Source organism: Prionailurus bengalensis, chromosome B2, assembly GCF_016509475.1.
Source record: "Prionailurus bengalensis isolate Pbe53 chromosome B2, Fcat_Pben_1.1_paternal_pri, whole genome shotgun sequence".
NCBI lineage: Eukaryota > Metazoa > Chordata > Mammalia > Carnivora > Felidae > Prionailurus > Prionailurus bengalensis.
This window is the reverse complement of record NC_057349.1, coordinates 5,712,711-5,735,886: the sequence shown is the minus strand read 5'-3', so window position 1 is coordinate 5,735,886 and position 23,176 is coordinate 5,712,711. Positions and strand designations below refer to the sequence as shown.

General features: G+C 46.0%; 1 protein-coding gene across 2 annotated transcripts; it reads left to right on the top strand.

The window, feature by feature from the left end:
• The first annotated feature begins 207 nt into the window (after nt 1-207).
• NRSN1 (neurensin 1) lies at nt 208-20,023 on the top strand. Of its 2 annotated transcripts, none has more exons than XM_043590709.1 (4): nt 208-457; nt 2,223-2,301; nt 9,101-9,298; nt 18,586-20,023. In XM_043590709.1, the coding sequence occupies exons 3-4, from the start codon at nt 9,110-9,112 to the stop codon at nt 18,982-18,984; spliced, it is 588 nt and encodes a 195-aa protein (XP_043446644.1). In that variant the 5' UTR covers nt 208-457; nt 2,223-2,301; nt 9,101-9,109; the 3' UTR covers nt 18,985-20,023. The 2 variants fall into 2 exon arrangements, with proteins under 2 accessions (XP_043446644.1, XP_043446643.1); XM_043590708.1 differs by having other exon boundaries at nt 284-457; nt 9,058-9,298.
• Nucleotides 20,024-23,176: the final 3,153 nt, after the last annotated feature.

Sequence of the window (23,176 nt, the reverse complement as noted above, 5' to 3'; positions counted from 1 at the left end):
AAAAATAAGCGTGCAGTGCACCTGCTGTGGCCAGGCGCTGTGCTGGGCGGGAGAAGGCACCAGGAGGGCAGGAAGGCACAGCATGCTCCGGGTGCTGCGACGCTTCCCTAGGACACAGCGACCCGCCGCCCAGACGGCCAGCCGCCCCGCCCCCGCTCCCTCCCGGAGCGCGACCAGGCGGGGACCTGACGGCGCACGCGCCCGGCGGGGCCCCGCCCACGCGCCGCCGGAGCGCGCCCGGCGGACGCACGTGGCCCTTCCGGCGGCCGCCGCAGCTGCGCGGGCCTCGGGCGCGCGGGCCGCCCAGCTGTCAATCACCAGCGGGCTGAGCTCCGCAAGGCGGGAGCTGCGGCGGCGGCGGCGGCGGCGAAGGCGGCGGCGATGATGGGACCCCAGCGAGAGATCTGCGGCTAGCTGGCTGCACTTGCTCCACGGGTCAGGGGATCGGAGGGGACAGGTAAAGCCTTGCGGACCCCAGGAGCGATTTTCTACGCTCCATTCGCCTTTCTCCGGTTCTCCCTCTCCTCCCTTTCTCTCTCTCCTTCCTCTCTCCTCGCGCACAAATATTCATGTTCTTTCTGTGTCTGTCACACGCACTCCTTACTCATTCACGTCTATTATTTGTGGACACATCTCTATAAAAAGCAGGCACGTTAAAATCCGTGCACACATGCAAATTAGGGGTCGCCAACTCCATGCTTTGGTGGTTTGTGGTTTGTGTTACGTAAGAAGTGGGGAGGTATACAGGGAAAACTTTCCCGGGAGAAAAGAAAAGTTATATATTAGGTAAGAGTCAAATGTACGTATTTGGAGTTTGCAAAGCTGGTTTGATTTGTTTTCCGAGCTGAATTTAACCCTCACTTGCCCTCCCCATTCCTTTGCCATATTCAAAGATACGTGAGTGCTTCGATATAATCTCAGGACCTACTTCTTTGTGTTAATTAGAAAGGGGAGTTGGGTGGGGGTGAGACCAAAGCTGATGACCTCAAAGAAAACAGAGCTGGAGTTAAACAGCTGGTGTCGACTTAATTACTGGCTCCTGGCTCTGTAGCAGAAATGTTTTCAGCACGTTGGAGAGATCCCTGGGCTCCAGACCAGGCCAGCCTTTAGTGAAGGGCATGTGTGGAGTCACTTCCTTCAGAGAAAAGGGGAAGGCGACAGATAAAATGAAAGGACGTTTAAATGAGAGAGACAGGCACTGATGAGAGAAAGAGAAAGAGAGAGAGAGAAGGAGGGAGGGAGGGCAGGGAGTGGAGGGGGGGTGGGGAGAGGACTTGTTTTCTTTTACTTATCCAGATCCAGGATTCTAATAAAATTTGCCTTTTTCTCACCAAAATCTGCTCACATACCACCTGCAAAACAAAATTTTAGAGCAAAGAAATGAGTCTTGAAGAAGGTTTGACTGTGGTTCGTATCAACTCAAACTGGGAAATACTAAACACAGTTTGTAAGGCCTCACCTAGGTTTGCTCACCTCAAGTCTTTGAGGTTCTCTTGCAAATGGATGGAGAAGTATTCTTCAGAAAGAATTTTTAATGACCTCTTGAAAAACATCACCCAGCTATTATTTTATTTCATGATTAGAGTAATGTAGGAAGCCAATAGTTCTATAGCTGGCAATGGCTTTTTAATTAAATCTTGCATGGGCACCTGCTTTTCTTAGGCAGACGGAAAGTGAAATGATCCTGATAGGAAGAAATGGATATAGGAGTAAAAATCAACCCAATGAGTAAATCATCTAAAGAACCTTAAGAAGTCTAAAATGCATGTAAACAGATCAGAAAATACAATGGCTATAAGGTTAATGTATTTTACAATATAATGGAACAGGCAACGAATCAGTTCTAGAGTACCCAGGGAGCAAACAAACTTTGTATTTAGAATTTTTAAAATACACATGAATTAGTCTAGTTGGTATTATTGAGTAGTGGAATAGAATTGCACCAAAAAAAGAATAGCATGTGTATAGTGTGTTATAGTTTACAAAGCCCTTTCATTTATGTTGTCTCATCTACCCTGTAAAAGTCTCATGAGAACCCCCTGAAAAGTTATAAAATATGAATACTTTTGTGAAAACAAGTATCTCCCCACTCTTCAACAAGAAGTCCTTTATCAATATGTTTGTCAACATTAAAATGACTCTCTACAGGTCATAAGAATGGCTTATGAAATTTAGATTTTTATCTGTATCGCATTCTGCAGAGATTTTTTTTCCTTAAATAGGTTTGAAGGATGTGCCGTTAAGAAAGAAAGGTCAGAGACTAACAAGGAGAAGGAGAAGAGGAAGAGGAAAACTTCAAAGGTGAGACTCAAACCTTGTCACATGTAAATTCATAAGCACCTGCTGGTTTGCATGTAGATAAGAGGTTTAAGGAGATTATAGGTTTTCTCTTCTCCATTTGGTTTTTGACGTTGTGTGCCTTACTTAAAAACACATCTTGAAGAAGTAAAGTAATAAGATTATTGCATATCATTATCCCTTTTTAAAAAATTGTTGAAGTGCTACATATCCCCTGACTTAGAAGGTATTAAAAAGTTCATCATAAGGAGCCTCAATCCCTACCGGTACTGTTCCAAGACAATAAAATACCTCTGAAATGATCTGTTGGTAGAAACACATTTTCAAGTTTTAAGGTCATGCCTATGCAATTCCAGAATGCCTGATTTAAAAATGAAAAACCTGTTAGCAGGCTCTCATGCCTTCCTGCGTCCACACTGAGGCTAACTGAGTCCTTTAAGCAAATTGGCCTTTTGGTTTGGTGTTGGATCGATGATCTAAATCAGGTCTGTGCCTATACCTTGCAGCACTGGCTCTGTGGAAAAGTGGCTCTAATGGCAACTTCACTCTCATTATCTCAGAATGATTTTATGGGAGAGAAAAGCAGTATGAAAAATTGAATGATATTTCAAAGAGAATAAATAGAACAGGGCCCGTGCCTGGCCTCACCACTGACTCACACATGGAGCCATGGAAAACACGAATCTCTTTGGCGCCTCAATTTTCTGCCTCTCTTCTCTCAAGGAGACCATGAAGACAAATACTATAAAGTCTGTGGTGTTCTTGGAGTTTCATGAGGCATAAAGACTTATTTCTATTTCCATGGCTATGAACCTTTTCCAAATAAAATAAAAAGTAATTGCATTTACTTGACTGAAATTCAAATTTCCAGAAAATTGGTACTGTAATGTATTGGTAGACATAGAGATCATAATAATACAAATATGGGTTTACTTGCTGACAGAGGAATTGTTCAAGGCATTCTTAGCATTTGCACAGAGAAATCACCAATCACTGCAAATACCTGGTTTTGGTGCCCCCTTTTGTTGCATTTCTTGCTTCAGAAGCGTTTCTCCATCTAAGCTAAGTGTCCACTGAGAGCAGACTGCCCCACTCATCTTATTATCCTCTCATGATCTGGCACATAATTAGTGCTGTAAAAACAATGAAGGGAGGGAGGAATGAAAAAGGAAGGACCACTCAGGCCATCATCCGCACCAACCCATGTACAGCTTTGTGCCAAGAAGTTTCAACTCAAAGTGCTTGTCAACAGGACAGGAAAAGCCCCTACCCTCATGAAGCTCACAGTCTATCAAGTACACAGTCTGTCAGACCATTAACAAATAGACCACGTAATGGAGCACCAGATAGTAACAAGCACTATGAAAAGAAAGAAATTTGGACGAGAAGATAAAGAGGGCTGACACTGAATGTGCTAGTTCCAGGAGGCCTCTCAGAAGAGTTGGGGTGGGGAGTGAAGGTCTGATTGTCTCTGCCTGTGGGTCTGGGGGACATGATAGGTGTGCTGTACTGCCAAGAATTGAATACCCATTTTAATGTATAACTGCATACAGTTGAGACAGATACCACAGACAGGTTATAAAAAGAAGAAAACCAAAGGGGCACCCGAGTGGCTCAGTCAGTTTTGCTGACAGCTCAGAGCCTGGAGCCTGCTTCAGATTCTGCGTCTCCCTCTCTTTCTCTGCCCTTCCCTCACTCGCACTCTGCCTCTGTCTCTTTCAAAAATCAATAAACATTAAAAAAGAAATAAAGAAGAAGGAGAAGAAGGAGAAGGAGAAGAAGAAGAAGAAGAAGAAGAAGAAGAAGAAGAAGAGGAGGAGGAGGAAGAAACCCATGGATGGATCCTCACCTATTAACACCTAGAACGTCCTTCCCGGAGAGTGAAAATAACTCCGTCTTCATAGATGACCAAACAGCCAGATGCTAAGGCTGCCTGTTCTCCATCATGATGGCCATGCTGGCATCCAGGACACAACAGGCTCCCTGGGGTGTTTATAAAAGGAATACTCACATGGACTCACTTAAGTACAACCCTGGAGAAGAGTTCCACTCACCACCCACGCCCCCCATTCACACACCTCCTGGGATGTTAAGGCTTTCTCTGAAGAAAAGAGCCCTCCAGAATCCGTCACTCAACGACAGTCACAGATACGACATTACTGTTTTTGCAGCTGCTACTCTAGCTATCCAGATTGCAAACACCAGATTTCTCATGAAAGCTTGCTCACTAAGTACATGCTGAGCCAAGCTAAAAAGCCTTTGTACATACCTTCCATTCCTTATCAGCCCAAGTTTATTACATACTAATTACCCAGCTTTTCAAGTGACTTTATGAAGTGACACCATATATCCTCTTTATGATAGTAGAAGTGTCAGTCAACCAAGTAGATTCTAAATAGCCGTAGCATTAGGAGCACCTGGGTGGCTCAGTCGGTTAAGTGTCCGACTTCAGCTCAGGTCATGATCTCACGGTTCATGAGTTCGAGCCCCGCGTCGGGCTCTGAGGCTCTGTGCTGACAACTCAGAGCCTGGAGCCTGCTTCAGATTCTGTTGTCTTCCTCTCTCTCTCTGCCCCTTCCCGGCTCGTGCTCTGTTTCTGCCTCTCAAAAATGAATAAATGTTTTTAAACAAAAATTTTTTTACATACATAAACAAATAGGTGTAACATTTTCTTTATTGGGACAAAAAGTTACTGGCTTCCTTATGAGGAATGTAAGGTTTTTGTACCAAAATCCTCACTGTAACATGATATCTTTTAAAACTCCTGTTCTTTCTCGTGATCATTCTCCTCTAAGAATGAATCCAATAAGTTACATATTTGGAAAGATGTATGGAACCTCTAAGATCCCCAGGGACTTATGGGCACACCTCATTTCATGCACGCTTTGCTTAAAGATGCATCGCAGAGAATGTGTTTTTTTACAAATTGAAGGTTTGTGGGGAAACAAGTCTATCAGCGCCATTTTCCCAACACGTTTGTTCACTCCCTGTCTCTGTGTCACATTTTTGGTGATTCTTGTCAGATTTAATCAAACTTTTTCATTACCGCTCTATTTGTTACAGTGATCTGCCATCAGTGATCTTTGATGCTACTATTCTAACTGTTTTGGGGTGCCAGGAAGTATCCCCATATAAGGCAGCAACTTAACCAATAAATGTCCTGTGTCTTCTAACTCTTCTACTGACAGCCGTCCCTCCATCTGTCTCCCTCTTTTTGGGCCCCCCTATTCCCTGAGACACAACAATATTGAAAGTAGGCCCATCAACACCTCTGGAGAGGTCACTAGAGTTCAACTCAAAGAAAGAGTCCATTGATGTGGAAAACTTCATTGTTGTCTGATTTTAAGAAATTGCCTCAGCCATCCCCACGTTTAAGCAACCACCACCCTCATCAGTCAGCAGCCACCATCATTGAGGCTGAGACCTTCCACCGGCAAAAAGATTATGGCTCGCTGAAAGTTCAGAGGACGGTTAGCATTTTTTAGCAATAAAGTTTTTTTTTTTCACTTAAGGTATGTGCATGTTTTTAGACATAATGCTATTGCACCCTTAATAGACGACGGGATCATGTAAAAATAACATTTATATGCACCGGGAAACCAAAACCTTCATTTGACTTGTTTTATACGATGTTTGCTTTCTTCTGGGCATCTGGAGCCTAACCTGTAATACCTGCGATCCACCTGTACCATTTAGGCAACATACGCAATACCGAAGTAAGCTGTTAAACAGACAAACAATATAGGCTACTTAATACCAAGTCATTGGCCTTACTAATAGCTTATACGCTCTTTTAAACTGAAGCTTCACGTGTACTATAATGATCAAGAATTGGGGACAATCTGACAATCCATCAGTGAGAGTATGGGAGGAGGTGGGAAAACAGTAGACCCAGGTGTTTATCCCACAAAAATAATTGACTCATTCTGTAAATGCATGACCAAAGACTCCTGGAAAAGTATCTCAAAAGAATTAGAGGTTATCTGGCTCAACCATCTCATTTTAAGGGGGATAAAACCATAGCCCAGGGAGGTTAATGAGTTTGCCTGCCATATCATGACCAATACATTGTAGATCAAGAACAAGGATTAGAACCCATTCTGTGTCCTGTGTGGTTAGCACAGCATAGGCCATGTTCTTGTGCTCTGTATGTCTGGAGAAGTAAATAAGGCTCATTGGGATTCCTTTCCTGGAATGTATCTAACATCACTGAAAATCCATTCCGACTTAGAGTAGAGCCTTCCATCACTCAAGCCCAAAGAACATTTGTTTTATGACACTTCCTGTCTCTTTTATGATTTTACCCATATTTTGTTTAACAAAGTTGGATTACTGAGTCTTGTCCTATAAAGCAGAAACATTCGACCTCGTGTATCGGAAACAGCTGTGCAGGAAGGACCACAATATGTCACAGCCCTGCTCTACATCGAAGCTCAACTCTGAGGGAAAAAATGACTTCAGCATCGAAGGAAAATAACTCCTACTATTGCTATGAGGGATTTCTTTTTGCTCCTGTCCTATTTTTGTCCTTTTTCCATGTTAAAGTCTCTGAGGCTTTGTAGGAAACCTGAAAATACATATTTGGATGAGTTGGTCTGATGATGCAAGTACATGATTCAGTCCATACTCCAGCTTTCGGTATTGTCACATTTCGTCTCCTCCCTGACTCATGGTGTGTGGCCTTTAGCAGATGACTTTCCTGTGCCTCAGTTTCTTCAATGACAAAGCAGAATTAGTAACATATGGCTCTCATCTCATCCCTTGACCGAAATTTTATTACAATGTCTTAAAAGAAAGTGCCTTTAAAATTATCCTACTTATGTATCATTAGTAATAGGCCCTTATTAATCATCTTCATTGTGTAAGCATCAAGTTAAAAGTACTGAAGAGATCATCCTAACATTTAAAATATGGAAACTAGGTTAACAAAAGAATTAGATCCATAAGGCTTTGCTGCTCTAATCAGGCAAAGTACATTCTAAAATCTTTATTTTTTTATGAAATAATATCCTTCTGAAATGTTTAAAAGTTAGAAAAGAAATTTTTTAATCTCCCCCCCTGCCCTCTCTTCCTGGGTGATTTCTCCTGGCTGCCATATCTGAAACAGGGAGAAAGTCACTAAACATAGTGACCAACACTTAAAATTATGAGGTCACCATCAGTAGCGTATGTCTGCATCATTTTTCTAAGATCGGGGCCATTTTCTTCATGAATTTGACTACATTTTCTAACCAGAACCTGTTTTTGGCTGACAGCACACCTTACAAGATAATCTTATGGATTCACTTTGTGGCCATGGGACAGGAAAATGCTAACTATCTCTAGCTTCAACTTTGATTTTTGCCCCATAATTCTATCCAACCAAACTAAGTGGCCACACAGGGGCACTTGCCAGACCTTTAGGTTAATTTTTTCCTTGTTGATAGATACATATCACCATGTGGTTTCTTGATAAGTAATTAGAAACATTTAATGTCTTCTGTTAGCCTGGATTACAAGGCAGGCTCTGAGAGACCCCTTCTACATCGTTCTTCACTTTGTTATTTTGAGACTATGTCCACACAGGGAAAACCATCTGGAGGATAACTGGAAAATCTAAACAAGTATTTCACATTTCCAGCTACATATTTATCTGCCTATATGGAGAGAAGGAAACCAAATATCAAACAGAGAATTACTGAGAATTCCCTCACTCACCAAAATTGCTGTCTCTCAACAATTCCTTTTTTTTTCCCCCATGAATTAATAACCAAATGCTTCTCTCTAAGGGTATTGATTAGGTCAAATCAGGTAGAAATTACCATCTTTTTTTAATATTTAGTTTTGAGAGAGTGAGGGAGGGGCAGAGAGAGAGGCAGACAGAGAATCCAAAGCAGGCTCTGAGCTGTCCGCACAAAGCCTGACGTGGGGCTTGAACTCACAAATCGTGAGATCATGACCTAAGCCAAAGTCAGATGCGCAGCCGGCTGAGCCACACTGGAACCCCAGAAATTGTCATCTTTAAGAAGACAGAGACCCAAACAGCCCACCCAGTATGTACTTTCATTAACAATCCCCTGGCTTCTCGCATATACTAGCCACTTCATGCAACGCAGTGAAAGGCTGGGTCTACCCTGTCCATTATGCTCTATCATCCCACATGGACAGATGTATCCACAAATAACGACTTAAATATCTAGCGTTAGAGTCAGTGAGGTGTAAATTATTGGCTGAGCCATTTGTGATTAATAAAGCATGAAGCGTCGCTCCTCAGCAGCTTTCAAACACAGCCTCTGTACAACCTGACCATTAGCTAAGATGTTAGAACACGATCCGTGAGATCTAAAAGCAAAACTGCAAACTGCTAAGAGTAAACTATGTATTTTCCACAAGGGAACATGGTTAAGCATCCGAGAGGACAACCCAAGACAAATTCCATCTGCAGCAAGGGAGAGGACCTGCCTAATTCTTTAACATGTGAGTGTAAAGACGACTGGATTCTAAGGGATTAAAGATTTCTTGTCAACACAGTGAAAAATCTCAGCTTCTTGCCTTTGTTCGTGTGCTTCATGCTTAAGTTTCTGCATAATTTAAGCGAGCTGTGCTATTATGTCTCATTTCATTTATGGAGAACCAGTTTCTAGTCATTGAGTGTTTGGGGGTAATTTTGCATTAAGTAGAAAAGCAGAGCAGCTTTTAAGAAAAGCTCAAATAGACTTCCAAGTAGACTAACGTTACTCAGCCTGGTTCGCACCTTTAATATGCCTTTTAATCCTGAAGCCAGAGCTCATAGGGCTGACGGCCATGGATGTTGTCATTCCAGCTGGGAAGGATGAGTTCTTGCAGCAACATCTGTGGCACCAAGCAAGCACAGGCCGCTCCTGAGGGCGGGCACCAGCGCTACGGAGTCCGGTCCTACCTGCACCAGTTTTATGAGGACTGTACCACCTCGATCTGGGAGTATGAGGATGATTTCCAGATCCAGAGATCACCTAACAGGTGGAGCTCAGTATTCTGGAAGGTAAGGAAAGAGGTTAAACATAAATAAGGTGTCACTGTCATCGTTAACTATTTTTGCTACTGTTATTCATGTGCCGCTAAATTCATCAACCGTGAGGACCTCCGTAGGCAAAACATTATACACTTCCAGCCCCCCCTGCATAGGCTTGGTAATTATCATTTAACAATTTACAGCAATTATGAAAAAGGAATCCTTGGGTGCTGTGAGAGAGTTAATGCTGAGCCATAATACAGTGGTCAGTATGCCAGCCCTGCCTCTGCCAGACCCGTGCTCATGAGGCTGTGAGCTCCAGCTTCTTTGAATGAAGGTGCCCCACCAGACAGTGCATTCGGTCACTCATCGTGTCATCGGTGAGCACCTGCTCCGTGCCAAGAAGTTACAAGGTGCTAGAGGTTAAAGGGGTGAACAGAAAGGAAAGCCCTTTGCAACCCATTGTGGGGAACGGACCATAAACAAATAAACCACATGAGAGAATGTCAGGTAGTGACAGCTGCTATGGAGAGAAATAAACTGGGACAAGAGGGCAGGGAGTGACGGAGGCCTGGAACTTAGTGTGCTGATCCTAGACAGCCCTTTGGAGGAGACGGCACTTGAGCAAATAACAGCATGAGTGCAGGGAACAGACCTATTACCTGGCTGAAGGCCCTTCTGGGCCGGGAAAATAGCAAGTCCAAAGCTCTGAAATGGGAATAAATTTGGTGTTTGAAAAGTAACAAAGAGGTGCAGTCTGGCTGGAGTGGATTGAGAGGGGGGAAAAGGATCCAGAAAAATAACAGGACACAGATGATTTAGAGCCTTGTGGATGATAATGAAAACCTTGGCTTCTACCTTGAGAGATATGGGAAGCCCACCTGAGCATTTTAAGTGGAGGAGTGACATGATCTGACTGATATTTTAACTGGATCATTCTAACTACAGTATGGAAAATAGGTTATAGGAGGACAAGGGTATAGGGGACACTATGAAAGAATCCAGTCAAGAGATGATGATGGCTTGGATGGTGGTAGTAGTGATGGGGAGAAGTAGTCCGAATTAGCACGAAGTTCGAAGAGCAAGCCATCGGGACGTGCGGTGAAGTAGACGAAAGTAGAAAGAGTCAAGCATGACTCCAAACACACAACCTGAGCCATTTAGAGAACAGTGTTACAATTTTCCGGGATGAGGAACACAGGGAGAGCAGTGGGGACGGTGGGGAACCAAGAGTTTGACCATGGCCATGATACATCAGAGCTTCCTGTGGGGATCACATCAGACACGTGAGTGGGGCTCTCTGGTGGCACTTGAAACGCAGCTCACGGATTGGGAATCCCTGACATACAGAACTTATAAGAGGCGCCAGACTAGACAAGATGACCCAGGAAGAGAATATGGACATGGAGGAGAAGAGGGCATTGGGATGTCTGAACACTTAGAAATCAAGAAAAGGGAAAGGATTTAGGAAGTGATGCTGAGAAGACACAGCTGTAAGGGCGGGGCTTCTGGTCCCCTCCAGCTCGGGGATCCCGATCATCTTCACCTTTCTCCCAGGAGATCCCAGAGTGTTTTACCTTGATATTGTCCGACACTTACAATGTATTGGCAATACAGTTTAATAAGAGGCAGTGTTACATACTGGTTATGAGCACAGACTCTGTCCCCAGATTACATGGGTTCAAACCTCCGCTCTTCCATTTAATTGGCTGTACCTTTGGGCAAGTTATCTGACCTTATTGGGCCCTCATGGTGATGCTACTGGGTAAAGTTGTGAGAGGTAATTAAGATAATACTTACAAAGAGCTCAGCACAATGTCTGGTATGCACTCAAGCATTCGTGTATTAGCTACTATTATCAGATGTCATATGGCACACTGGGTCCTGAAGTGGAAATAAAATTTGAAATCTAGTTAGTAAAGAAAGTACTGGGTAACACAGTTGTTAATACGGATTACCCAAGACCTGCGTTAATTTAACATCTCACTACTGTCATGCAGTCTGTATTCAAATTGGTTGAGCCCGCATCCTTGCCCTGTAGAAATGTCATCTCTGATGAATCCTTACTGGCGGGGACAGATGAAATACATAGCCAAGCTTGGCACATCTTGTATTTACCCAGTTAAGTGGGTGGTTGCTTTCCTATGTGTCAAAAAAACAAATATTTGCCTGACAGATCTGTTGTGCCAAGAGCGTAAAATGCCACTGTCATACAGGATATTGAAAGTGTTCTCATGGTTCCAAAGCACTTGCGGTGTGATTGGAGAAGCTGTAAATCTGTCAGACAAGATATAGGTATGGATTTAAAATAAAGAACCTGCAGTAAGTTACCAACCCCAGAACTCGAATTTCAGGACTTTCTCCCTTCTAGGTTACACAAACAAGATTCACGAGTATTTGTCCCCCTGTTGTGCTGGACCTACTTCAGAGTCTAAAAACAGGCAAAAGTCCATGGCCTCCTGGACTTGTGCCGGATGATATTTCAGCATAATCCAAATCCTAGACCCAGATCCTAATCACAAAACACCAGACTGGGCATTCAGAAGCTTGTAGTCAACCTGAATCACCTAAGAATACATGGAATTCACGGTCTTAGAGACTCACCTCTACCAAGGGAATAAACAAACTGGTCTTCTGTTTCCTCCTGGGGAATACGAGTGAATGTATTCCAGCGGGTTTATGAAGTGCTTTGTATCAATATAGAGAAAAGCACCGATTGTGCACGTTTCCATCATGATTCTTTTTTATGGTATTTTTCTTTCATTTCAAACTGCATCTGTAGGTGGTTCAAGTTATGGGCTTCCCATTTCCCCGTTCCCAATGACATGGAGGGGTTAATGAGCATGGAGATTGAGTCACATGGGCCCAAGTTAGAATCTTTGCCCTGTCACGTGGATCTACACAACCTGTATCTCACAATGCTATCCTCCCTCCTCCCTCCCTCCCTCCCTTCCTCTTCCTTCCTTCCTTTTCCTTCCTTCCCCTTCCTTCCTTCCTTCCTTCCTTTAGTTTGCTCCTTCCTTCTTTCCTTCCTTCCTTTTCCTTCTTTCCTTCCTTCCTTAGGTTGTTCCTTCCTTCCTTCCTTCTTTCCTTCCTTCCGTCCTTCCTTCTTTCCTTTTCCACGAATATTTATATGTCCACTATGTATAAGGTTATGTGGTAGGCTCTGGGATTCATTTGTGAATAAGACCCTACTCTTCACTTGTGACTTAGATACCGCCTTGACCTGAAGGAGTCCACAGACAAATAAGGAAGGTAGACATGTCCACAGACAGTTAACGATCCAACATGATAAACATGGCCCTAAAAGCAGTCACGGTACTTACCCGGAGCACAGGGACTTGGGGGCAGGGAGGATCCGATGCAGCCTGGAGAATGGCTCCCCAGAGAGATCACCCGTACACAAGTGGGAACTGGGCATCCTGGTAGGAAGAAATCTATTCCAAAAGCTGTGTCGTGAGAGATGATGGCACGATCAGGAAACCACAGACAGCTCAGTACGCCCGGGGCAAACATTCAGAAGTTGGAGGAGAGGGGTCGAGAGGTAAACGGGGGAATGTGTAACTAGGGCCCGATCACAGATGACTTTGAAAGGCTCTGAAATCGAAATCTCTAAATAAAAAATTAAAAAATATAAATTTCTCCAGAACCTTCCAGCTTGAGTACAGCAAGGGGGCAAGTTCATAAATCTAGGCTTTCTGGATCACCACATGGTTGCCTCAGCCACAACCAATTTATCCCAGTGCCTGCAACACCTGCCGTCTGCAAAAGCCCCTGTGACCTGGTCCCACCTACTCCCTACCACTCACGGTGCTGCCCAGAAATCCATCAGGCTGTGGTGGCACTTTTCTTTCTTACCCTTGCACTTGACCTTGACTAAGGCTGCTGCCACCTGCTTGTGCGGCCAAGCACCTCAGTAAGGCAGGTGTAAAGGAATGGGAGCTGTCCGCTCACCCCCGATCATGCGTTGCTTACTTCAGGGCCATTTCCCTCCTTACCTTCTCCTCAGCCCACGTCAGAAACCTCTCAAGGGTGCTCCACTCAGCGTGCAGGTGCAAAGTAAGACTGCCACCCCCGCAGCCTCACTGGCCGTGAGGGTGACTCTGGCCCCTCTCTTTTCTCTCAAGACCCTCCTCCCATCTGTCCCAATCACTCCGGTTTCCCCCCTGAGCTAAGTCAGAGTTGAAACTTCTGTCTTAGATTTTTTCTTCAAAGCGTTGCTAGATATTATGGAGTTGGTTTTACACTAGAAATGAGAGAAGCTCAGGGCTCCTAGGTGGCTCAGTCAGTTAAGCGTCCAACTTCAGCTCAGGTCATGATCTCATTGTTCCTGGGTTCGAGCCCCGTGTCGGGCTCTGTGCTGACAGCTCGGAGCCTGGAGCCTGCTTCGGATTCTGTGTCTCCCTCTCTCTCTGCCCCTCCCCCGATCATACTCTGTGTGTGTGTGTGTGTGTGTGTGTGTGTGTGTGTGTGTGTCTCAAAATAAACACTAGAAATAATTTTTTTTTAAATAAATGAGAGAAACTCAGGGAATGGGTGGATGGCAGGAGCACGGAGAGAGTGGGAAGGAAGGAACAGAGGGAAGGAGGGAGGAAGGAAGAAAGAAAAGAAAGTAAGGGGTACCATTTTGAATATTTTGGGTCTGAGGAGCCGTTGGGACATTTTTGTGTCAGTCCTCCTATTGGCTGTCAGAAATACAGGGCTAGTGCCCAGGAAGGGAATCCAGACTAGAGCTGGAGATTGGAAGGCATCAGTGTATCAGTAGGAGTTGAAACTACAGCCAGAGACTCGACCCTAGAGAGATCATCTTGAACAAGAGATGTGGGTCAAGGGGGACCCCTGGGGAACGCCAACAATTTAAAAACATCTGGCAAAACAGTTTGAGAGTGAGTCGTTAAAGATGTAGAAACAGGAGACAGTTGTGTCAGAGAAAATAGGTGAAGGTTTTAAGAAGACCCCAGTGCTTAACATCAATGGCCACAGAATATTTAAATGAAGTAAGAAAAGAAAAACCGAATTGGCTTTGACAATGAGGGGACAATTAGTGACTTCGGAGAAACCAGTTTCAGTGGAGTTGTGGGACTGAGCTCAGGATGGATGAGTTCAAGCAATAGCTAGAGGGAGACTCAAGGATCCAGAATCGCTTTGGAAGATGGAAACAAGTGACTGTGTTCACGGGCTGGAGGGACAGAGCCTCCATAGGGTAGAAGACCACGTGGGTGGCCAGGTAAAGTGTGAGGAAGGACCTGGACCACAGCCAGGCAGGGGTTGCTGTTCTGTAAAGCCCAGGGTCCCCACAAGCAGGTCAGGCCAGGACATCCCTCGGGGTTGACTTCTGTCTTGTTGTACTTCCCCTGAGCGCTACCTGGAGGCCAGCTGGCTCTTTCCACATTCAGCTCTGTCCGGCTCCTCCCCATTCCTCCTGCCCTGCTAGCTCTGGCTTCCAGTGGTCATTACCACGTCCTCTCTGCCCGAACATCTGCACCCGCCGCTCTGGCTGCCAGCCTGCTTTGAGGAGTAAACAGAGGTGTGCTCCGACCTCATTGGCTTGCACAGAGACAGTGACGGGGACGTTGGTCAGAGCTCCAGCAGGCTCTGGCTGGTGGCCTCCAGCAGCAGGATCTTTGGAATCCAGGTCCTCCTCCCTGTCCGTTCCCCCTTTCCAGCCGCAGACACTGGATTTTCACACATCCCCCACCTCCCCACAGCCAGGAGTCCCTGTCCTTGTGGCCATCTGTGAGGTCTGTCACAGCTGAGAGAGGCCCTTCTCTCTTGGCACTGGGCTGAGCTAACCACCAGGTGCACCAGGCTGCCCCGCCAGGTCCCAGGGTCCCCTCCCCCCATGGTGTTCCAGTTCTCTGCATAAAGCCAGGCCCCCAAGAACCTCTGCACTGCATTTTTAAAACTCTATTTAATAGAGCCCCCTTCCCTGTAGACCGAGGACCACCTCAACTTGGAACTGTGTCCCGGGACCATTTTTACGGCTCTGTACGGCATCACTCCCCAAATCTTTCTTCCTTCCGATGCATCCCATCATCCCCTGTCACGCTGTCAGACTCTCAGTTAAGACATAGCGTTCTTCAGATCCCATGGCTGCCCCTCCAGTCCTACCATCCCTGGCTCTTCCTGGCGTGTTTTCACAGCATTGAGGGTCCTCTCTGGCCACATGTCTTGAAGGTCCCCTTTAGACTTGCGTGGACGGCACCTTCCAGATCCTGGGAGTTGGCTGTTGGCCACCATCGTGCCCCCCTCCACGGAGGGCAGGCCCCTCTCTGACATTCTGACTCAACAGGGAAAAGGGAGAAGGCTCAGGGAGGCCAGCCACTTTCCAGTTCTGCAAGTGATCAGAGCTCTGCCATCTGCAAAGCGTGGCTCGACTTGTAGCTTCTGAGTGAGCTTCCAGGACTGGATTTTAATCGATAAAGCACTGCTCAGCTGGGGAGCAGCGCTGCTCTGAGAATCAGTCACCTGGCTCTGCAGTCAGCAGCCTGGAGGTTCAAGCCAGTCAGTTAGGAATATTTATAGAGTTGAAGGCGGGAACGCGAGATGTGGTGATCAAGACAGAAATAGAAGACCTGAGCACTGACCTTAGGTGCTCTTCAGAACCCCAGAACCCAAGATGGATACATTTCTGCAGAGTCCTGAGTGTTTGAGAATTAGTGCCAGTTCTCAAGGAGGAAGGTGATTTAGTGACATATGAAGCATGTCACCACGGATATTTAAGTTAGTTTATGCATTCAGAATTTTCCAATGTGACTCATTTTTCAGGTTATAAATAATGGTTAGTTTTTGGAGGTGAATTTGCCTCCATTTTTAGAAAAATGTAGAAAGCCATCCAAAATATTATATTTTACAACCCAACTTTTCCTATAGTGCTTAAATCTTATGTAGAATAGTTTCTGGGTTTTTTTTTTTTTTCCAAAAGACATTATATTGACTCTTTTCCAGTTTCTTTACAATCATGGAAATCTGTCCCTATATGGTGACTAAAACTCTGTTGTAATTTTAAAAATAATAATAATAGCAGATAATATACAAAATAGTAACTGGTGAACTATGGTGGGGAGAATAGAAGTGGAGCAGGGGACCTGGGTTCGAGCCCAGTCACACCACCTGCTAGCTATAGGACTTTGACCTCCACTTCTTCGACCCTACAAACCCCAGGGTCTTACAGGTGAGGTGGGAAAAAAATACCTACTTTTTGTAAGATGCTGGCGATGATCAAGTGAAAAACATCAAACACTGTGCCTAGGTCTTCATAGACACCCAATAATACTAGCTAGCTCTCCGACAGATTTGTGAATATGTTTTCTTTCTATTATCCAAAGTAATAAAGAATTACTGATGTATCACCCTGAAACTTAATAAATAAGTTAAATAAATATAGTTTAAATTCAAAGCTCTAGATTAAATGGTGTTATGCATTTGGCTAGGAATAGGAGACAATGAAAATGTGTTTAAAAAATAAGTAACTATATTAGCTGTTCTGGGGTCCAAGTGCCCAGAGATTGTTGTAGCTCCGTGGCCAACATTTCACAAGAATGCATTTCCAAGTAGATACCATAATAGCTACTTACTGCTTAGCCAGGCACTGGGCTAAGTGCCTTTGAGCATGGCCTCACTTAGTCCTCGCTAGAACTCCACGAGGCAGTAGGTATGATTATCATTTATCATTTTGTAGATGGGGAGGTTAACGGTGAGAGTGTTTAAGTAAGTTTCCTCATATGACTCAAATACCGGTTGGCGGTGCTGGAACCCAAGCCTGGATCTGTTCGTTCCCAACCTCCAAGCCACCAAACAGCGAACAATACTCTCCCTCTTCAGTGTGTTCCATTCTATTCCAACCTGAGCTGACGCAGTCTCATCTTCCACCTGCTACTCCTAGAGCTTCTCAACATCTGCAAGGGGAGCCCAAATAACTACATGTGAGAGGAGAAAGGACCCTGGTCTGGAGCTCACATCTGTGGCTTCTAGCCCTGACTCCGCAACTTGCTAGCTGTCATCCCTCCCTCCCTCCATCCCTCCCCCACTCCATCCATCCATCCATCCCTCCATCCACTTGCTAGCAGTGACCTACCCTCCTCAAGGCTACATCTCCTGACCTGCAAACTAGCAGTCATGGTTCCTTCCCACTAACTTGGGAAATGGGTGAATAGTTATACGATCGCCAGTGACCTCCATCCAAATCACCAGGAAGATACCTATATGTTGGACGAGTTGAGTTTATCACTCATCACAGTGAGAGAGGTGATACCAGAGGGTCTCCTAGGGTATTTCAGTAAGAGGATGAGGAAGAATGTATTATAGGATGTGGGCCTTGGGTTGGCAATTTGGGGGGAGGGGGTCTACAGGAGCCAGAGTTCCCTCTGGATTGTCAGGGCTGATTCTATGGTTGGATAATAAATAATAAGTATTATCTATAGGGAGGGCAGACCAGGGTGGGACTAAAGCTGTACTTGGTAATGAAGCAGCCGTCATTTATATGAATGGAGGGAAGGGAAGGCATTTGATATTTTCTGGTTTGCACAATGACCTTGTTTTTGTCTGCGCTTAGACAAAATGATGACACAGACTTGTTTTGTGTCACTTCATCATGGGTACAGAGGGAGCCTGTCTGATGTTGATGTTCTGTGACACAAATCCTGTCAAAGGAGAACAATGTGGCATCACTGGGAGCTCCCGGCCAGCTTCCCACGGCATCAAGGTCTAGTGGATAGAGTTAGGCTAGTTCCTGGATGTCAGGCCTGCTTTAGTCTTCTTCAAAGACCAAAGGAGAGGGGTGCCTGGGCGGCTCAGTCGGTTAAGTGCCCAACTTCGGCTCAGGTCATGATCTCCTAGTTCATGGGTTCAAGCCCCCCGTCAGGCTCTGTGCTGACAGGTCAGACAGAGCCTGGAGGCTACTTCAGATTCTGTCTCCCTCTCTCTCTGCCCCTCCCCTGCTCACATGCTGTGTGTGTGTCTCTCTCTCAAAAATAAGACCTTAAAAAGAATTTTTTTAACCCAGATATTTCAAAAAAAAAACAAAGACCGAAGAAGACCACATAAGCCAAAGGTGGCCTTGTCAGCTGCAAAGCATCGTACGAACAGCTCAGAGGGAAAATCAGGGCAGTGCTGCAGATTCCAGTCGGTATTAAAATCAGAAAGGTCCCTCCTCACCTTCTTTTATAACTGGGAAGTTATGTAGCCTTCTCCTAAAATTTGGGGTGAGTGGGAATGGAATATTAACTTCCCCCCAACAACGAGCCCTGCCCTGGGAGGGCTCAGGAGAGCCCAAGCACCGAGCTCACCCTGTCCTGCTTGGCTGTGTCTTTCTCCAGGTCGGACTCATCTCCGGCACGGTCTTCGTGATCCTTGGACTGACTGTCCTGGCGGCGGGCTTTCTCGTGCCCCCCAAGATCGAAGCCTTCGGCGAAGCCGATTTTGTGGTGGTCGACACCCATGCCGTCCAGTTTAACAGCGCTCTTGACGTGTGCAAGCTGGCGGGGGCCGTTCTCTTCTGCCTCGGGGGCACGTCCATGGCAGGGTGCCTGCTGATGTCGGTGTTCGCCAAGAGCTACTCCCAAGAAGAAAAGTTCCTTCAGCAGAAGTTTAAAGAGCGAATTGCAGACATCAAGGCCCACGCCCAGCCCATCACAAAAGCTCCGGGCCCGGGGGAAACCAAGATTCCGGTCACTTTGTCCAGGGTTCAAAATGTGCAGCCTGTAGCGGCAACCTGAAAGGCGTCCCACCCCGGGCTCCCCTCTCTGGTCACTTGGTGTTCACAGGGGGCGGGGGCGGGCTTTGAGATGATGGGGCTTGGGCTTCACTGGCCCCCCGCCGGGGCTCGGCCACGGGCGGCCCGGGCGCTGAGCTCACCTGTGCTCCGTGCAGGTGGTTCAGGTGGTTCAGGTGGGGGTGAGGCGACCTGTCTGCTTGCACCAAGCTGCCGAAAGGGTGCTTCCGTGTGTCCCCCGGGCGCCCTCGGGAGCTCCCCCAGTTATCGTGACTCTGTCGTCTCCCGCGTTAGTGATTGTCACCCAAACGTTAGTCCTTTAACGACATCTTAACATGAGGTTACTGAGATCAGATGCGAACGTACTGGAGTTCTCCACAAACCTTTTGCTTGTTTGTTTTCTCCAGTTTTTTTCTTTCTTTTTTTGTCTCTGCACTCGGAAAGCTAAAATTGCCAACTTTAGAATCTTGGGGAAGAAATTAACATTAGGGGTATCTATGCAGTGTCCACGGGCCAGGGAACGAGATGCTACGACTGACTAGCTGTGTGACCTTGGGGGATTTAACCTCAGTTTCCCCATCTGTGTGACAGAGATCCCGGACTGCGGTGTCAGAGATTCCCCTTTTCCTGTGTGTCCTCGTGTCTCTCCAAGGACATGTCTGCGATGTCCCCGTGGCTCTCTCCTCAGTGGGACCGTTTCAGATCTGCACTCCCAGAAAACTCTGAGTCAGCACCTACTTACCTGTCAGTATCCAACCCAGCAGTTTACACAGTGCTGTCGTGTTTTTATAAAGACAAAAGTAAGCCATCCTCAAGGTGAGTCAGTATTAACTTTTAAAAGGGTTTTCTCTCTCAAGTAAGATGTTTCACGCTGCGGCAAGATGCTCGTCTCGTCCCTATGCACTTTCGCTGGATCTGTGGATCGAAACCGGATGGACGGACGCAAGACCGTGGTATTCTCTCAGAATCTGTGCCACCTTCCAGTTCTGTCTCTCTTTTCTGTCTCCCTTCACTGGATAAATAAAATATGTGAACGAGCGGAATCTGAGGTGCACCTGTCACTCCTTCAGAGTTTCTATCCTGAGGCTGAACAAGCTCGGGTTCCCCCGGTGGCATGGAAGAATAAACGAAGCGATTAGCGCTCTGGGAGCACGCTGTTCTTGCGCACAGTCCAGCAGGAAACACAGGGCGAACCAGATCGTCAACAAGGGGCGCTGGCCAGATAGGGGAGAGATCATCCCGGTTCCTCAGGTTCTCACCTTGCTGTGAACATAGCATTTTACTTTTATTCTTTGAAGCCTTATACAAGCCCCAAGCATCTGTTCAAGGCAACATCATTTGAAGCCTCGTACTGATGATTCTTGGAGACTTGAGTTGTAAAAGCCTCTAGAAAGAAAAATCATGTCGGCGGGGCTTGGGAAGCTGTAGGTACAAGCATGATAAAAGCCATAAAACAGCGGTTCTGTCCCCCCCCCCAAAGACCTAAAAGAAACCAGGATACAGAGAGCAGGAGATGAGCCCAAAAACACACGCCCCATCTTTCCTGTCCTGCCCAGGCTTTTGGGGGGCAGGTACTTGCGAGGCCCCTCACGATGCCCTCGGGAGGGATTGCAGGTGTTCTCGGGAAGCAGAAGAATAAGCAGCACAGTTTTATCTTTGAAAAGAGCGTAGACCATGTGTACTCACGGAGAGCAGCCCGGGTACTTTTTAAAGCCAGAGTGGGCTTAGAGAGCAGAATGGTCTTAGAGCCTTAGTGTGATGCTCTTGCTGGGAGCCAGCCTCTCGTCCCCAGTATTGACATTCCCACAGCAGTGCGTTAAGTGCATGGCCGTTGCTGGGGAGGGAAGCCGGGAAGGCCACGCTCACTCTGTAACCAGAGGGACCGAATGGATTCTGGCCCAGACGTGTGCAGTTGGTCCAAGCCCTAGATGATACGGGCCCTCCAGCAAGTGCACAGGTGCCCCACTGATGGGCCCTGCGGCCTCTCAGGGCACCCCCCGTGTCTCTACGGTGGCTCTGTGTGGTTAGTAAGCTTACCCTCATTCTTTCGAAAATCTACCTTTCTAAACCTTCCACACATCGGACCAAATCCTATAATTCAAAGTTACCTACAAGCTGAACCCCTCTTGCAATGGCCCATTAGTCCATTCTGGACCCCAGCCTGGTCCCAGGCCAGGACAATTGTCATTCAACTGTTTCCATCCCATCCCCTCCCACCTTGTTTTCTGAAGGGAGACACGTGTGTATGTTATTGTTCCTATCTTGTCCGTGCCATCTATGGGGTCCCTACAAGTTTTAGAGTGTATGTAGGTTAGAGACCCCCTGACACTCTATGCACAGCAAGACCAGCAGAACTGATGGCAGGAGAATGTAGCCGCACCTCGGCCTGCACCGGGGCCTCCCGTGATGCAATCACGCCCCAGAGCCCTGTACCCCAGCCACAGGGACACCCAAGTGTGCCCTTACTCACTGGGATGACCTTCCCAGCAATAACCATCTGCCCTTTCAGTGGCTATTGAACCCATCAAGGCCACAACAGGAAATAATAGCAATGACAACAGAACCTAATATGCACTGAGTTCAACTATCGTATGTAAGTAATTCATCTAATGCCCACAAAAACCCTGTGAGGTCAGAGCTAGGGTCATATGCCCATTTTACAGGGGAGGAAGCAGGCAAAGTCCTTGCCCAAGGAGACCCAGGATTCAGATCTCATCATCCAGCTCCAGGGTCTCATGCTCTCTGCAGCTTTTCCACTCTCCCTGCCCCCACCCCTGGTTCACACTCAATGTCTCTTCCTCAGCACAGGCAGCATTTTGTAGAAACACTTGCTATCGCACTCACCTCTCTTTATTACAGCGATTTGTTTACACACGTGTTATCTGCCATTAGAAGGTAGGCTATTAGCTGCTTGGGTACCGAGACCATATCTTAATGAGGGTGAATCCTCAGGAGTAAATATGTAAAGCTATACAGTGCTATGATACAGTCCTTTAAAACAACTGTTGCATTTTCACTTAGAGCTAGGCATTCACTGCACTTGCATTATAGAAAACGAAGAGATGATCGACAGGGGCACTGAAGTTTCTGTACACCCATCGTGCATGTGAGTGTGTGTGTGCACGTGCACACGTGTGTGTACAGGAGGAAATCACAGGTCTTCTGGATGGGACCAAGACTAGAGTATGGATGTGGGTGCCTCAAAACAAAGCTGTCCTCAACTTAACATTTGGGTTGGGGGAGCCCAGTCCAACGGCTAACTTGCCATTACTACATCTAAATGCACAATCTTCCAGCCAAGGAGCCCTACTCACTGACACAAAGCTGCCAGGCACACTTCCCATTCCTGGGGAGACGGATGGAGGAGTAAAATGGCCTGGTCAAGAGCACAGTCACTGTCTCCGACAGTTCGCCACAACCCGGTCCTTCATCCTTAAATATGAAAGTATAGCCAGAATCATCAGACAGATCAGCACCTTGAAAGAGAATACACACAGAGATAAGAGTCCACGGGAAACATGAGCATTTCAGAAGTCACAGGAGAACTCTAAAAAAAATCCAGTCTTCAAGAAGAAATTGCGCCCATAAGACAAAAACAGAATACTGTAAAAAGGAAGATCAAATAGTTTTCATTTTTTTAATTTATTTTTATTTTATTTTTTATTTTATTATTTATTTTTATTTACTTGTTTTTTTTAATTATTGTTATTTTTTAATGTTTCTTTTTGAGAGACAGACAGGATGTGAGTGGGGGAGGGGCAGAGAGGGAGGGAGACACAGAATCCGAAGCAGGCTCCAGCTCTGAGCTGTCAGCACAAAGCCCGACACGGGGCTTAGGCCCACGAGCTTTGAGATCATGACCTGAGCCGAAGTCAGGTGCTCAACCGACTGAGCCACCCAGGCTCCCCCTTATATACTTATTTTAAAATAAAGTCTTAAAATAACAATTTACTACATGAATGATTTGTCTTGTTTTGTTTTTTATATTAACTGTAATTTATTGTCAAATTGGTTTCCATACGCACACAGTGCTCATCCCAACAGGTGCCCTCCTCAATGCCCATCACCCACTTTAATTTGAAAGCACTTCCCCAAAAGTAAAATCCCTCCTCATAAAAATTTACAAAGAGATAAAGAGTAAAAGACATAGTCAATCAAAGATTAAAAGGTTATGGGGGGGAAAAAGAGAAAAATAT

Excerpts from the sequence above, each read along its gene's own strand:
- NRSN1 (XM_043590708.1), top strand. The coding sequence starts at position 9,086 with ATGTTGTCATTCCAGCTGGGAAGGATGAGTTCTTGCAGCAACATCTGT. Across the intron at positions 9,299-18,585 it reads GGAGCTCAGTATTCTGGAAG|GTCGGACTCATCTCCGGCAC; the intron begins GTAAGGAAAGAG and ends GTCTTTCTCCAG.